This window comes from Hyperolius riggenbachi, chromosome 3, assembly GCF_040937935.1.
Source record: "Hyperolius riggenbachi isolate aHypRig1 chromosome 3, aHypRig1.pri, whole genome shotgun sequence".
Lineage (NCBI taxonomy): Eukaryota > Metazoa > Chordata > Amphibia > Anura > Hyperoliidae > Hyperolius > Hyperolius riggenbachi.
Window position 1 is genome coordinate 343,778,334 of NC_090648.1, and position 12,715 is coordinate 343,791,048.

At 43.0% G+C, this 12,715-nt stretch overlaps 1 protein-coding gene across 1 annotated transcript in view; it reads right to left on the reverse strand.

Annotated features, from left to right (window-relative positions):
- Nucleotides 1-12,715, reverse strand: part of SCYL2 (SCY1 like pseudokinase 2) — a 68,223-nt gene that overhangs the window by 13,222 nt on the left and 42,286 nt on the right. Inside the window, exons 11-14 of the mRNA XM_068272810.1 lie at nucleotides 10,102-10,215; nucleotides 7,627-7,759; nucleotides 2,866-2,984; nucleotides 840-940 (exon numbers count right to left, since the gene is read on the reverse strand). Of these exons, the coding sequence (XP_068128911.1) occupies nucleotides 840-940; nucleotides 2,866-2,984; nucleotides 7,627-7,759; nucleotides 10,102-10,215 (467 nt within the window). The remainder of the gene's footprint in view (nucleotides 1-839; nucleotides 941-2,865; nucleotides 2,985-7,626; nucleotides 7,760-10,101; nucleotides 10,216-12,715) is intronic.

Below are 12,715 nucleotides of genomic sequence, written 5' to 3' on the forward strand. Positions count from 1 at the left end.
CGCCCGCAACTCTGCAGGGAGGATAAGAGCCTGGCCTCCCAGTGGAGGGCTGGATTCACACTGCACCTGGGGGCCGTAGTATGCCCAGCGCTGGGTTAGCATGAGAATTCAGGTACGTAGGTGTATATTCACTATACTTTGGTAATCATAATAGCATGTCTAAAGTCTTACCACACGTTGAGTAAAGCAGAATGCAACATATTACATGCAATACATTACACTCTGCTCATTGTGGGTAAAAATGTATGCACATTATACTGATTAATGCAGTTTAGTGAATAGGTGTATTATGTGGCCATTTCCCACATTTGGCCATTACAAACATACCATTGAGTGTGATAACAGAATATTGGTAATTATATCAATGTTCTATTACCGGTACAACCTGGCACCCATTCCTCCTTCTGCCTCTATTACATGTACACGTGATCCAATGTAGCTGCCTTTCACCTTGGCAGCAGCACTGGTTTTGCAGCCAGACACAAGATGCCAGCGTAACAAAAGCAGTGTTCTCCACAGGCTCTTTTAGCTGGGTGCTACACCCAGCTAGTTTTGGTGACCACCCGGCTGTCATCGGCTCGCCTCTTCATATGCTGTAAGCTGAGTTGCGCACAGAGGCACCAGCCCTGCATTCTCTAATCACGCCCTCCCCCTGCTAATTTTTCATGTCACCCGGCTGGAAAAAAAAAATTCTGGGGAGAACACTGAAAGGGCGAATACAGATCCTGCTGAGCCACCATTCCTCTTCACAGGGCAGTTTAGGTTTACAAGCACTGAGCATATTTGGATGTAAACCTCCACTGCTAGACCAAACCAGGGTTTGCAACATTCAGACTTACTTCTGCTGTTCCTGCATTATATGAAGCTGCTCCAACTTGGTTTTATGTTCTGCCTCCAGCTTGCTCAACATTTCTTTAATGACAGACATGAATGAATTAAACTGGAAAGGAGAGTAATGCAGAAAAAAAAAATGTTATATGCACCTGAAAAGAAACTTGCAAAATGGTCTTAAGCAGCCTTCAGTCACTATCCGCCTGTAACATACATGTGGCTTCTACATGGCATGTGAGCCTGAAGGGTCTAAGATACACTGTGACATGATGTATAGTCAGCTTTTGACGCTATGTACTTAAAAAACAAAACAAAAACAACAAAGAAAAGGCCATGTAGTTTAAAGCGTAATTCAGTGGAAGCACAATGTACCAAGACTTGTGTGGTTGCTGACTAGAGTAGTCATGTCCTCCTTCAGGGACTCATTTACCATGGCATCTCCTTTGATTTCATAGTATCCCCAGTGGGAAGGATTAGTGATTCAGTACTGGATACTAGTGGATCAGGCAAATGACAGATGGGTTTATGGGAAAGGCAGACAGATGGCATGCAGCATAAAATCCCATAGCGTGGGAGGGATGCAGTTGCTATCTTGCATCACAGAATGTGCCAGCATTGCATCTCGCAGATGTATGACAGCACAGTGGAAATGTAATCAGTGGCCTTAAAGCGGACTATAACCCTGCATTTCAACTTTGCTCTAAAACATTATTTACAGCATATTATATGCAATCAGCATTTTTTTTTTTACTAGACCAGCATTGGAAGGGTTAAACACAGAGGTTTAAAGTTCCGTGGAGAGATATGCAGAAGTTCAGATAGATACATTTAACTAAATAGAATGTAACAAGTGATAAATGTTACACACTCTTTGGCTGTCCTCCAACTCCTCAGTCAGAGAGAGTGAGTCACATTTCACACTTAAATACATTTATGTAAACAAAATGTATCTATGTAAGCTTCAGATGCGTCTGCAGTTCTCTTCAGGAACTTTGAAGCTCTGTGTAACCCTTCCAATGCTGTTCTAGTGAAAAAAAAAATGCTGGTTGCATATAATATACTGTAAATAATGTTTTAGAGCAAAGTTGAAATGCAGGGTTATATTCAGCTTTAATCTGCCTGGTCAGAAGCTCCTGCCATTTCCCACACCACAGACTACTTCTATTGCAGGAGGTTGCAATCATCTCACAGAATTCAGTCAGTGCCCGCCACTTGCAGTCTAAAGGTGGCCGGCCACCCACCCACACACACACACCCTTTTCGCCAATTCGATAATTACGATTGGTTGCCTTGGAGAAAAAAAACAAAAAAAACAAAACCAAAAAAAGCTTTTATTTGTTTTTGATCGTTAAATCCAATTTTTTTATTTTTCAAATTTTTGGAGATTAGACATGTTGGAGATTTCAGACCCCTTTACCAAGAATTGTATGGTGTGTGATGGGTTGTCAATTACTTGATGAACAGATCAATCAATTTTTTCTGAGCCTTCAATTATTTTATTCATGATTGGGGAAAAATTCAACATAGGTGTGTAGTACATTGTAACAATTCAAAAATCTGACCAGTCAGAAAAATGTATTGCTATTCTTGAATTGAACAGATATTTTTTAAAAAATGGTATCGTGTGTGGCCACCTTTAGCCAGGGCTTTCCAACCCTGTTCTCAAGTACAACCAACAGCGCATGTTTTGTGGAAATCCACAGAGGTGGTTAAACTGCCGAGACACTAATTACCTCACCTGTGAAGGTTTGTGGTTTTCTGCATAACAGGCACGGTTGGTGGACAGGGTTGGGGAAGCCCCGGAAGTCATGATGCAAGCCAGACAGATGCCTGTTAACTTCACCTTAGCAGCTTCGAGATTTTAAGTGACCTAATTTTTAAGACTGGACATGTTGCTCTAGAAACCTCAGTCACACAAAAAAAAAAAAAAAAGGATAAATATTTTGCCAATAAGTGTAATATTCTAGGTGCAGTAGAAGCTGAACAGATGTGCAGCAATGTATAATTTACTAGATATATAGGAACCAAACTGACCTGATTGAGGTTGAGATTATTATCGATACTCAGGGGAATCAAGTGTGGCAAAACTTTTCCCGCCAGTTGCTCTTTGGTAATGCCAAGCTTCTTATGTGTAAAAGTGCATTTGTAAATTCCTGCCAAAACAAAAAAAAAAACATTTACAAAAGGTTTTCATTCATCTGTAGTTAGAGGAAAAGTTACATAGTTACTTGGGTTGAAAAAAGACATACGTCCATCGAGTTCAACCAGAGAACAAAGTACAACACCAGCCTGCTCACTCACATATCCCTGTTAATCCAGAGGAAGGTGAAAAACCCTTACAAGGCATGGTCCAAATAACTCCAAAAGATAAAAAAATAAATCCTTTCCAACTCCAGATGGCAATAAAATCCATGGAACATCATCACTGGGCAGTACCTACTAATTGTAGCCATGGATGTCTTTCAACGGAAGGAAAGCATCTAAGCCCCCTTTAAATGCAGATATAGAATTTGTCATAACTACTTCCTGTGGCAATGCATTCCACATCTTAATCACCTGTAAAAAGAACCCTTTCCTAAATAAATGGCTAAAATGTTTTCCTCCATGTGCAGATCATGTCCTCTAGTCCTTTGAGAAGGCCTAGATACAAAAAGTTAGCACAATCTAAAACATCAGATGCCTAAAAGTTAGGAAACTTCATGAAAAATATGTAAACATATGAGAGCTAGTGGTTACTTTTTGCTATCTGATCTTAAGAGCTTGGTGCCCAGTAATTTTGATGGTTACACATGTACCACTAGCTATCATTTACATGGTTGCTTGACTTGCAACATGGTTTTGTGAGAATCTTTCTCTAACATATCTTGGCACTAGTCTACTTGAGGGTACCCTACGGGAACAATAGACAAATGGCTGCTTCCATTTGTAATTAAAAAAAGAAGAACAAAAAAAACACAGTAAGTGTCCCTATACACGTCACCAACTGAGTGGGTTTAGTAACGTTGTGTGAGCAGAGGCGATAGCCAAAGCTATTCCAGTGGCCAAAGTCTGCGGGCGAGGGTTTTGGTGTGCAATTTTAATGTTAGTCTGGGTTCCCCATTTCTTTCAAATTAGTAGTTGCAACCAAATGTAGTGTGTTTGCCGCAAGCAGGAAGCAGTTGTTTGTCTATTGGGATCCCTGTTTAGTCAGCTAAAGTAGACTAGACTAAAGTAGACTAGCACCGATATAACATCCATATATCAGTCTTACAATAGAAATATATACCGTATATGCTGGCGTATAAGGCGTCTGGGCGTATAAGACGACCCCCAAGTTTTCCAGATAAAATGTAGAAGTTGGGGTATATTCGCCGTATAAGACTACCCCACAGTAGGAGTGCCGGTTGTCACTTGTCAGGCCTGGTCCGGGTGTCAGTGTCGGGTATCAGGCAGAGTTGTAAATTCCTCATCCTGCCGTGATCTGGTGAAAAGATAGATAGATTGCACTCTTGTTTAAAATAATTTCTTGTAATCGCTTCTGCTCGCACGGGTAGCAGTGCAGCTTCCGGCGTCACCTGACTGGTGACTCCACTGATTACGCTCACGCAGGGCTGTATTGTGGGGCGCACACGTCACCAGTCAGGTGACGCCAGAAGCTGCACTGCTACCCGTGCGAGCGGCTGCTTGCCAGAAGCGATTACAAGAAATTATTTTAAACAAGAGCGCAATCAATCTATCTATCTTTTTACCAGATGACAGCAGGATGAGGTATTTACAACTCTGCCCGACACCCGGACCAGGCCTGACAAGTGACACCCCGGCGTATAAGAAGACCCCCGACTTTTCAGAAGATTAAGGGTTAAAAAGTCGTCTTATACGCCAGTATATACGGTATTAGTGCTCCTAGTTGTCTGTTTTGCTCTCTTGGAAGCTCTGCTGCCTGCTACTCACCCTATTTACAATTTGCAACCAAATAACTAATTTCACACATTATAAGGCATATGCTACTGACACTGGTAGAGCCTCATTTGTACAAAAAGTTATAATTGTTTGAGACTGTGATCCATAACATGACTTTTCTGAGCGCTTGTGATTATCGCTTTCTATTGAAAAAAAAAAAAAAGCTCCTATTCACTCAAATGAAAATTGTGGTAAAAAACAAACAAAAAACTGTTGCGATCGCATACGCGTACTCCTTTTTATTATTGTTAATTGTATTTATAAAGCGCCAACATATTACGCAGCGCTGGACATTAATTTAGACAATATTTAGGGGTGACAAACAGCAATATGACAATACAGGAATACAAAAAAACCAGATCACGCGGCACAGTAGGAGTACAAGGTAATGCTTAGTCAGTCACTGGATGGAGCATGGAGATTAGGCAAGTTAGGTTCACTCAAATGCATAGCATGGGTGCACAGTAATGGAGGTGCATGATCAGGTAGGATGCAAAAGGAGGAGGACCCTGCCCAAAGGCTTACAATCTAGAGGGAGAGGTAGGGACACGAGAGGTAGGGGACCAGAGTTCAGCTGTGGGTTTAGAGCAATTGTGAGGGGTGGTAGGCCAGAGTGAAAAAGGTGAGTTTTGAGGGCCTTCTTGAAGGTGTTGAAGGAGGGGGCTGCCCTAATGGGTGGAGGTAGGGAGTTCCATAGTGTTGGAGCGGCTCTTGAGAAGTCTTGGAGGCATGCATGGGACTGGGTGATGCGGGGGGACGGTCAGGCGAAGTTCATTGGAGGAGCAGAGTGAGCGGCTTGGTGTGTATCTCTGAGTAAGATCAGAAATGTAGGTTGGACAGGTTTTGTGGACGGATTTGTAGGTCAGACACAATATCTGGAATCGGATTCTGGACTGGATAGGAATCCAGTGGAGGGATTCACGGAGGGGAGCCGCCCTGGTGGAGCGATGGGAGGAGTGGATAATTCTGGCTGCCGCATTCATGATGGACTGCAGTGGGGCTATTCGGGTCATAGGGAGACCAGACAGAAGGGCATTGCAGTAGTCGAGGCAGGAAATTATGAGGGCATGGATGAGGAGTTTGGTGGTGGCAGAGGTCAGGAAAGGGTGAATCTTACAGATGTTACGAAGGTGGAAGTTGCAGGACTTTGTGAGGTTTTGGATGTGGGGAGTGGAGTGAAGGAGAGTGCGGAGTCCAGGGTGACACCCAGACAGCGGGCTTGAGAGGTCGGGCGAATGGTAATGTGGTTAACAGTGACCTGCACATCTGGGAGGTCCAGGGATGACCGGGGTGGGAAGATCATAAATTCCATTCTGTCTAGATTTAGTTTCAGGAACCTAGCCGACATCCAGGAGGAGATGGCAGATAGGCAGGAGGAGACCTTGTCCATAGTAGTGGTGGATGTCAGGGGTGTGGAGGTAGATTTGGGTGTAATCTGCATACAGATGATAGTTAAAACCCATGGAGCAGATAACCTTGCCAATGGAGGATGTGTATAGGGAGAACAGTAGGGGGCCAAGGACCGAGACTTGGGGGACTCCCACTCAGAGGTAGTTGGGGGTGGATGAGGACTCATTGAAGGAGGTCGTGAAGGAGCGGTAGGATGAAAGCCAGGTCAGGGCAAGATTGTGAATGCACATGGATTGGAGGAACAGGAGGAGTAGGGGGATTATCTACTGTATCAAAAGCTGCTGAAAGGTCGAGGAGGAGAATGGAGTATTTTTACCTTCAGCTTTAGCTAAGGCATTGTCATTGACCACTTTGGTGAGAGCCGTTTCGGTTGAGTGGGCAGGCCGAAATCCAGATTGCAGTGGGTCTAGTAGTGAGTTGGCATTGAGGTACTGGATCCGGCGTTTGTGAACCAGACGCTCAAGGAGTTTTGAGGCGAAGGGGAGGAGGGAGATCAGGCGGTAGTTGGAGGGTAGCGAGGGTTTCTTGAGCAGGGGCAGTACTGTGGCTTGCTTGAAGTCTGAGGGGAAGGTGCCTGTGGATAGGGAGAGGTTAAACAGGGTAGTGAGGACTGGGGCCAGACCCGTGAAGTGAGGCTGAAGTAGATCAGAAGGGATAGGGTCAAGGGGGGGAGGTAGTGGTATGGGAAGTCTGCAGTAGGTGGTTGACTTCCTCAGTGGTAGTAGGAGTGAAGGAGGTAAGGGGAGAATAGGGTGGAGGAGGAGTAGGTTGTGAGCGGGTGGGAGGTGAAGATTGAATATTTCCTGACGGATGGAGACTATTTTGTTGGTGAAGTGGGTGGCTAAATCTGAGGGTGGCTAAATCTCCTGCACAATTCCCAGCGGCATTAATTACTATTCCTCCTCCAGGTCGACATGGATGGTAGGGAATTACAGTGGTTTTTAAAGTAATCTGCGCTCTGTCTTACGAACGCCCAAGTTGCTCACTGACCACTGCTATAGGCGCAATTACTATTACGGCCTGAGGTGGCGCTGTCTGCACCAAAATCTCCTGTGAGCGTTTGTAATTTCTTACCTTCTCAGAAGGACAAACCATTATTTATTGGAAAAAGTAATGTTTATTCATGCTCGGTAGATAGCCAGTGGTATGTGTGTAACCCTTGAAATCACTGGGCACCAAGTTCTGACTATAGATCGGTCTATGCGTGCCGCCGGGCATTTCAATTCACATACGTGAGAGAATTTTCACATGCAGGTTTTCAGGGAATGCAAAAATATGCATACAACCATGGATGCGAAACAAGCATGTAAAAAAAACAGAACCCTGCCTAAGAACTGCTGGATGAGCCCGACTTGTCCATTCAGGTTCGGCCATACCACCAGGGAGACTAAGGTTATGGGAAACATTGCTGCATTCATGCTTTGCAAGCAACAGTGTTATAAATACCTAGAACTCCCATGAGAACTGCAGGCTCTCTGGACGGAATTTGCTGTAAAAAAGGGATAATTTCATCTAGCACAAACCACTTGTCCAGGTATTCCAAAATCTTTCCTAGGCACACCAGTGAATTGACCCGCACCTGAGTAAAGAACAGCAAATTTGATTAATATGCAACATTTATAATTTCATATTAAACATTTACATTACTTAACATTAATAACTTGAGCATGCTAAACAATACCAAACAGGGGCTTGCAGCATCAGAAGAATGTTAGCTATTAACATTTGCTGGATGCAAAAGAGAATCCGTGCTAAAAGTTTTCCAGACATTTCAGAGTAACCTCGGTCCATTGCTAGGCATTTCAAACCCAGTTCACATTTATATAGTGTGTAATAGACGATTACATTTTGTGCATTATTTTTATTTTTTTCTTATTAAAAGATTTTATTGTGCAAAATTCAAACAAACATTTTGTATTATACAAGGAATATGAACGTCAAACAACATGTAACATGTGACAGTTACATTACTTTTATGATCTGGCTGGGTTTGCAGAATTAACACCCAGTGCCAAGGCAGAAATGCTGTACTTTGATTGGACAACAACTTGCAATTTAGTGTCTGGATAGAACATTTCCCTAAAATATAAAATGTTCTACGGTAATCACTGCCAATAAGAACAGATCACTGCAGTGGCATAGCTAGGGTGTTTGACACCCGGTGCGGATAATTCACCGACAGCCCCCCCCCCCCGCCCCCAAAAAAAGCGAAGCGCGCAGCGGCAAAAAAAGTGGGTGTGGACTTGACATAACATGGGTGGGGGTAACTAATGTAACTGTAAGGCAGTGGGCTAATATAGGTAGCCAGAATAGTTGCCCCTAGCATAGGTTAGATAGGTAGGTGCCCCCAATATAGGTAGCCAGTATAGTTACCACCAGTATAGGCTAGCTAGGTAGGTAGGTGCCCCCAATACAGGTTAGATAGGTAGCTGCTGCCCAGTATAGGTTAGATTAGGTAGGTGCCCCCCAGTATAGGTTAGATTAGGCAGGTGCCCCCAGTATAGGTTAGATAGGTAGCTGCCCCCCAGTATAGGTTAGTTAGCTGCCCCCCCCCCCCCCAGTATAGGTTCGATTAGGTAGGTGCCCCCCAGTATAGGTTAGATAGGTGCCCCCCAGTATATTTTAGATAGGTAGCTGCCCCCCCAGTATTAGGTAGGTGCCTCCCTAATGGAGGGGAGAGCCGCAGCGAGGGCAGCCCGACCTCTCCCTCCCTCTCCCAGGGCTGCCCTCTGTGCTCCCCCCTCCAGACTTCATAGAACAATGCGCAGGGGAGCCTGTACTAAACGACTCACCTCCCTGCGTTCCCATCGCCTCTCAGTCGCCGCTGGTCTTCTCCTCTCCGCATACGCTCATACACACACTGCTTCCGGCTAAACAGGAAGCAGTGTGTGTATGAGCGTATGCGGAGAGGAGAAGACCAGCGGCGACTGAGAGGCGATGGGAACGCAGGGAGGTGAGTCGTTTAGTACAGGCTCCCCTGCGCATTGTTCTATGAAGTCTGGAGGGGGGAGCACAGAGGGCAGCCCTGGGAGAGGGAGGGAGAGGTCGGGCTGCCCTCCCCACGGCTGCGGCTCTCCCCTCCATACAGCACACCCCCTCTAGGGCGGCTGGGGTCACCCCACCTGGTGCAGGTCACACCCCCGTCACGACGCTAGTGGATCACTGCATGTCATGTCCAGTGACCACAAGCAAAGCTGGAGAAAGAAAACCAAGTCTGATAAATCGAGAACACATCCTAAAGTAAAAAAAAAAAAAAAAAAAAATAAAAATAAAAATAAAATATATATATAAATATATAAATATATAAATATATATAATATATATATATATATATATATATATATATATATATATATATATATATATATATATATATATATATATATATATATATATATATATATATATATATATATATATATATATATATATATATATATATATATATATATATATATATAAAAAAATACCAGGTTCAACTCACAATCTCCTTGCAAATAGTGTCCAGATTGGATCTTCTCCCCTTGTTAAGTACCCCCCCCACACACACACACACACTAATCAACAGTGGTCAGTTGAGTTTTGCACACGTGGAGTGTGAACTGCAATGGAAACTGGGCAGACTTTAATACAAAGCCTGCATGCAGCGAGTTAGGATGAAGTATCAGTTACAACGCAGTACTGTGAACAGGCCCATAGAATTGTACGGGCAGTGAGTTGACATGCAGAATAATTCTGCAACGCAACTGTACCATAGTCTAAGGGCTAGTTTAGACAAGACTATGAACTACTAATTTGTACACGAGGAATATAGTAGGGATTCAATGTTGAGCTCATCTGAAGAGCAGCGAGTTGCACAACTAAGTACTCCACAAAGCACAGTAAGATGACCGTGCTTTATAAATTAATCATAATACTCACAGCAAGAGAGGAGGTCTGTAAACAAGCAGACTTAATTCGTGGTATCAAAGAGTTTTTCATGGACGGATAGTCTATTAGGTTTGCAAACGTTGGAATAATGTTTAGACACAGCTCCTATAAAACACATGAATAAGGCATTTTAGGTTAATATACAATAAATAGCATACTCTAAACATTAAAACATCTGGTGTAGACAGATTGCTAACACATCTGATCAAAAGTGAGTGAATATGGCAGAGAAAAAAATAATTCCAAAAACAACTAGCATATGGCAACCTTAAGGCAAATAAATGTTAATTTTTTGCATGGGCCATTCCTTTAATATGTAAATACATGCAGTCCAGTTAGCCATTACTCATAATAGAGATTCCCATAGGGCCCCTGATTAACCTTGTGATCCTTCTCTGTACCATTCCAATTCTACAAAATTATTTATGAACTGATGCACAAAACTGATCTGGATATTCAATGTTTGTTCACATGATTGCTTTTTCATTGGACCTAAAAGAGCCTGCTGCTAAGAAAGCGAAGGCAAGTACAATTTTACCTTCTTAAAGCGGATCCGAGATGAAAAACTAACTATAACAAGTAACTAGTCTATACATCTTATCTAAAGTTTAGCTAGTTTACACAGCAAATCTAGCTGCAAACAGCTTAAATAGAAAATGATGATTTCTTCCTAAAATACAATGACAGCAGCCCTGTTTGTAAACATTACACAGACGCAGGTTTATCTGTATCTTGAGCCTGTGAAAAAAATAACTAATCCCCCTCTGCCTCTGTAATCAATGGCTAGTAACACCTCCTTCTCATCCTGCCCAGACTGAGCTCCCATGAGCCCTTGCTACTGCCAAGGCTCTGGGCCTTTTCCACTTGTGCGGTGCGAATTGCCGCGGTAAAAATTCGCTTGCGGATGTGAATTTCGCATGCGGGTGTATGCAAATTTTCGTGCAAATTCGCATGAAAATTCGCATGAATGACGCTGTATGCGAATTTAACCATGGCAGTGCGGGTGTGCATTTCCATTGATTTCCATGCGAATTCGCATGAAAATTCGTATACCAAAGCCGCAGGCGATTTCCCTATTAAATACATTAGCAGCGATTCGCATGCATTCCACACGCAGGCGAATTCTGAAGGCTCTGCCGTGCAGAAAATTCCTGCACAGAAAAACGCTCAGGAAAACTGACAAGTGGAAACAGGCCCATCCACTTGTATTGGCTGTGCGAATCTGCATGCAGGAAACGCATGCAGATTCGCGATAGTGGAAACGGGCCCTCTCTGAAAACCTATGGGCGTGGTTTTAGTTTATAGGAAATTAAGAGAATGCCCTATAAACAATAGGAAAGGAGCACAATTATGTAATGAGTAAAAGTTCACCTCGGATCCACTTTAAAGGACAGCTGAAGTGAGAGGAATATGGAGGCGGACATGTTTATTTCTCTTTAAACAATACCAGTTGCCTGGCAATAACCTCTGTATGGATCTCATCAGCATGCCCTGACCTAAAACTCAGTGTTTGAAAAAACAGATTCTGGGATACGATCCACCTTGCCCTTCAATACTTGTTTATACCTTTAAAAAGGACTAAATATACTATGATGCAATCTCAGACAGGCAAAAAAAAGTCTCTGAAAAAAAACTTTATTAACACACGTACAAAAAAATAGAAAACCGGTTCTTCAATATCACAAGGTCTTAGAAACACATTGGTTGGTTTGAAACAACAATTGGTTGTAGCTTTGTGGGCATTTGAACTTCAAGGCAACGACATGTTCGTTTCGGGCTTTTGTATAGAATTATATGTGCCCTTCGTCAGGCCGTAATACCCAATTCTGCGTAGCTCAACCAGGGAAAAGAGACCAATCAGGCGAAGAGCCAAAAAATGGGGGGCATCTGAACCCACCAGACGCACTAGACCTTCCCAAGAGCTGTAACAAGGAGCTGCTACACGGGATTCCCTTGTTACAGCTCTTGGGAAGGTCTAGTGCGTCTGGTGGGTTCAGATGCCCCCCATTTTTTGGCTCTTCGCCTGATTGGTCTCTTTTCCCTGGTTGAGCTACGCAGAATTGGGTATTACGGCCTGACGAAGGGCACATATAATTCTATACAAAAAGCCCGAAACGAACATGTGTCGTTGCCTTGAAGTTCAAATGCCCACAAAGCTACAACCAATTGTTGTTTTAAACCAACCAATGTGTTTCTAAGACCTTGTGATATTGAAGAATCGTTTTTTTCTATTTTTTTGTACGTGTGTTAATAAAGTTTTTTCAGAGACTTTTTTTTGCCTGTCTGAGATTGCATCATAGTATATTTAGTCCTTTTTAAAGGTATAAACTGACCTAAAACTCAAGCAGATAAGAGTTTAACTTCCTAAACGTGGTAGGAAAAAGCAGCAGCCCAAAAAGCTACCTCAGTATTTGGACACCATATGCCTTTATTTTGTCTATGGTAAGTATGCAGGAATGTCAAAGTCAGCAGTCATGTACACAGCAGCAATAGAGTTCAAATTATCAGGGTAATATTAAAAAGCAACATCACTAAAAAACGCCATATCACGGCATTATTTAAGAGGCAAATACCTTATATACACGCATATAAGCCTAATTTTTCA